The 3,790-nt window shown below is 29.2% G+C and overlaps 1 protein-coding gene across 4 annotated transcripts in view; it reads right to left on the bottom strand.

The window, feature by feature from the left end:
* Positions 1 to 3,790, bottom strand: part of LOC106470382 — a 93,708-nt gene that overhangs the window by 70,193 nt on the left and 19,725 nt on the right. For all 4 annotated transcript variants that reach the window (XM_022398982.1, XM_022398981.1, XM_022398983.1 and 1 more), the window contains 2 exons: positions 2,356 to 3,600; positions 174 to 312 (listed from right to left, as the gene is read on the bottom strand). In XM_022398982.1, coding sequence (XP_022254690.1) covers positions 174 to 312; positions 2,356 to 3,600 — 1,384 coding nt within the window. The remainder of the gene's footprint in view (positions 1 to 173; positions 313 to 2,355; positions 3,601 to 3,790) is intronic.

The raw sequence follows: 3,790 nt of genomic DNA on the forward strand, positions 1-3,790 counted from the left end.
GATATTTATATTTTCTGGTGATCAATCAAATAGGTCACTGGTATAATAAAGAACATTATACTCTACAATTTTATAGCCATAATACTTTAAAATGGCGATGCAGTGCTAGAGAAAGTAGAAAATGCATTAAGAAAAACATTTTTCTTTACATCCTACTGCATCTGAAAACACACCTGATGAATTTATTCTTCAAAAACATATGATATCCTTTATACACATGTTTGCTAGTTGGCTTGAGTATCTGATGATGAGCTTGGCATGTCCGTTTCTTGTACATGAAGGACTTCTTGTTCCAGTTCCATGTTGAACCTCCTAGAACATTATGAAGAGAATTTTAAAACTCAAAATATGTCACTACATCTATTTATCTATAATGTACCATATGTATATATTATACAAATGGAATACTTCATACACAACAGGCTTCAAACAAATGTGTGCAAGTATATATTGTAATATCCCTGTTTTCAACTTCGAAGCACATCATGTCTGGCTTATTACCAAACATGAGACATATTTTACTAAATGAAAACTTAAACTGTAAGTTTTAACTTTGCTTTGATTTCAAAAAATATCACATGTTGTGTTTATGGTGTACAATAAAAGAAAGAAGAGAGCTTTCATTACTTGTTTGGATCCCTAGCCTATGGCTTTACAAAGCTGACATATAGGCAATTACATCAAAGAATGACAACCATGATTGGCTAAAACTGATAAATCTACAGTTGTATTGAAGTTATAAGGTTCAAATTAGCACTATTTTGATAAAAAAAAATTTTTTTGACTTTCCTCTTAGGGGCCTACGAGTGCTTTATTATGATCAGGAAAAAAAATTAGGAAATTCACAAACACTAATGTTTTCATTTGGATGACACCAAAATTAACTGAAAATCAAAATTTGGGATTTTTAAAATTATTTATGTATAAAATTAAATAAATAAAACATTGAAACAGTATTATTGTAATATCGCAACAATTAATATGAGGTATTTAAGTGAAAAAACTCTCAAATGAAAAGACACCCAGGACCAAAACTTGAACTCTGAGTTTCTGGCTAACAAGGACAGTGCTCTAACCACTTAGTTACCCAGAAGCATAAAGCAATTTTCATCAATGTTCACTTAATAAAGCTTCCCACCATGAGTATGATAATCATACTACATTATGACAGGTTCAAAGACCAAATCATAGAAGTCTATCAAAGACTTACAATTATTTGATAATATTTTAAAGAAAACCATAAAAATAGTAATACTGTTATATTGTGACAATTAATATTAAATATTTATATGAAAGGACTCATTAGTAAAAAGGCTCTCCGAGATCAGACAGTTGCCTTTCTTCTAGTTAGCAGTTCAAGAAAAACAAAACAAAAGAAAAAATAAATCACCAGGAGGTGCTGCCAGACAATTACCTTCCCACTAGTCAGCTCTGAAACAGTTATAAAGAAAGTTTAAATATGACTGGCTAGTGCAAGAATTAGATTATCATATAATAGTAAATATAATAACCAATATATATTCTATGACCATTCTCATGCATAGATTTCATAAAATAAATAAGAACTTCAATATTTAAAAATGTACAATAATTTACTGTATAAAGTTAAAAGTAAAATATACAATTAAAACTCTACATGTTTTGGTGGAAAAAATTACATCATCTTCAAGAGATGGTGGAATTTTTTCAGTTGAAACATATAGTTTTAATTGTATATTTTACCTTTAACAATAAATTATTGTGCATTTTTAAATGTTGAAGTTCTTACTTATTTTTATGAAGTAAATATAATAGTTTAAGTTTTTATAGTTTCTGTAAATGTTCCTTTCACTTTATTTTTATGAATTGTGAAAATATTTGTGTAAAATCATATCTGTTTGAAAGCTACAAAAGTTTTTTTTACATGAAAAGACATCAGACACCTAAAGATAAGGTAGGTCAGAATATACAGTTTAGAGATGGGGTGAAAGGATAACAAAGTTTCTGTTCATTACTCTTATCACAGCTACCATTGTTGTTGCTTGTTTAAGTTTTATTATTACTGTGATATTTCTCATATGTAATTATCACTTACACATATTTGGTTAGTTTTTAAGTTTTAACTTTCATATATTACTCCCATATGTGTAGAGGGCATTAAAAGTCAAATTAGCTGTGTTAAACACTGCTCATTGTATGTTTAGTAAATCATTTTTATCACATTTAAAATGGTTATTCTAATTACAGTATTAAAATACTTTTACTAAATAAACATTTAACTTTGATCTTTGATGTCTAGTTAATAACAAGTAGCAGTTACTTGAACAGAACTAACAACTTGGTTTAAGAAAAAAATAAATAATAACAAATGTTTACCAATAATGTGTGACTTGTTCTTCTTACTCCTTACAACTGGCTTGTAGTCACATCTGCTTTTCTCTACAGGTGACAATATTTTCCTGTTCTGAAAACTTGTCCTTCCTTGCTGGACTTTCTCATTTATCACTTTGTACTTTGATTTTACGATTCTAATTAATGGTGTTCTAATCAGTTTTGTGGTTTTATCTGATAACTTGCACTTTCTGATCAACCTTGTTTGTGTAACAAATTCTCTAGAAGTACTTAGTTGTACTATAGGTGCTCTGTTAGTGGTTGGTTGTTTAACAAGTGTTCTTGCAGCTTTTAACTGCTTAGTTAGTTTTCTGTTCGATGAACCTTGCAAATTGTGGTAATACTCCTGTTTTTTATCGTTATGGAATTTTTCATTAAGGAACTGGTTTTCTTTAGAAGAAACAGCTTTTTGCAACATCTTCGAAGAACATATCAAGTCCTTTGGATCATCATAACTTGCCTTACCTTTTACATGCATAGTATTTTTTGACTGAGTTTTAATACTATTTTGTTTCTTAAAAACAGTATTTCTTCTATTACATTTAGTGATATCTTTAAAATCTGTTACACAACTATCTTTCCTAAATTTTAATGTTTTCATCACAGATACAGATGTATTTCTATTATGATCATTAATGACTGAAACAAGTTGATGTTTTTTCTGGAACATTGGACTGCTTATTATCATGGAAGATGGTTCAGCTTGGCTTTTAGCTCCTTGAAATTTTTTTTTGACAACAGAAGCTGATGATAAAACTGAAGTGCTGTTTATCAAAGACATTTTGTGTGCTTTCTTGACAACAGAAGTGCTGTTGTTAGATACCAAAAGAGAAGGTACAGTTGACTGTTCCTTTGTTTTTGTTTCAGATGCAAGTTTATGTCCTTGTATGGTAATAGGTGTTAATGATGCAACAGAAGAAGTTGGTGGCCTAACCAATTTAAATCTACTTTTGGCAATAATTTCAGATGACCTTGAAGACATGTCAGGGCACTTTACATGATCAGCTTTATGATTCACAATTCTATAAGGATAAGGAAGATACTGATGTTCTTTTTTGTGGTAATATAAGGAGTGATTTGAGTTTAAGTTTCTATGGATACACTTATTATTACCAGGTATTATCCAATTTTTAACTCTTTTTTCACTACAGCGTATGTTAGTGGAAGGATTTCGAACAAATGATGTACTACATGGCATTGAAGACGACTTGGCATGATTTTGTATCAAACCTAAGGAAAAATCATCAATGAATGAATGCATTAATAAAATGTTAGTGTTTTCAAAATATGATAAAATGAGAGCACATTAAGAAATATACAAACACACACACATATATATATATATATATATATATATATATATATATGCAGATATGTACTAACCTAAAACTACTATGTTACTAAACTTTTAATTTTTTAA

Source organism: Limulus polyphemus, unplaced genomic scaffold (genome assembly GCF_000517525.1).
Source record: "Limulus polyphemus unplaced genomic scaffold, Limulus_polyphemus-2.1.2 Scaffold3974, whole genome shotgun sequence".
Classification (NCBI taxonomy): Eukaryota; Metazoa; Arthropoda; class Merostomata; order Xiphosura; family Limulidae; genus Limulus; species Limulus polyphemus.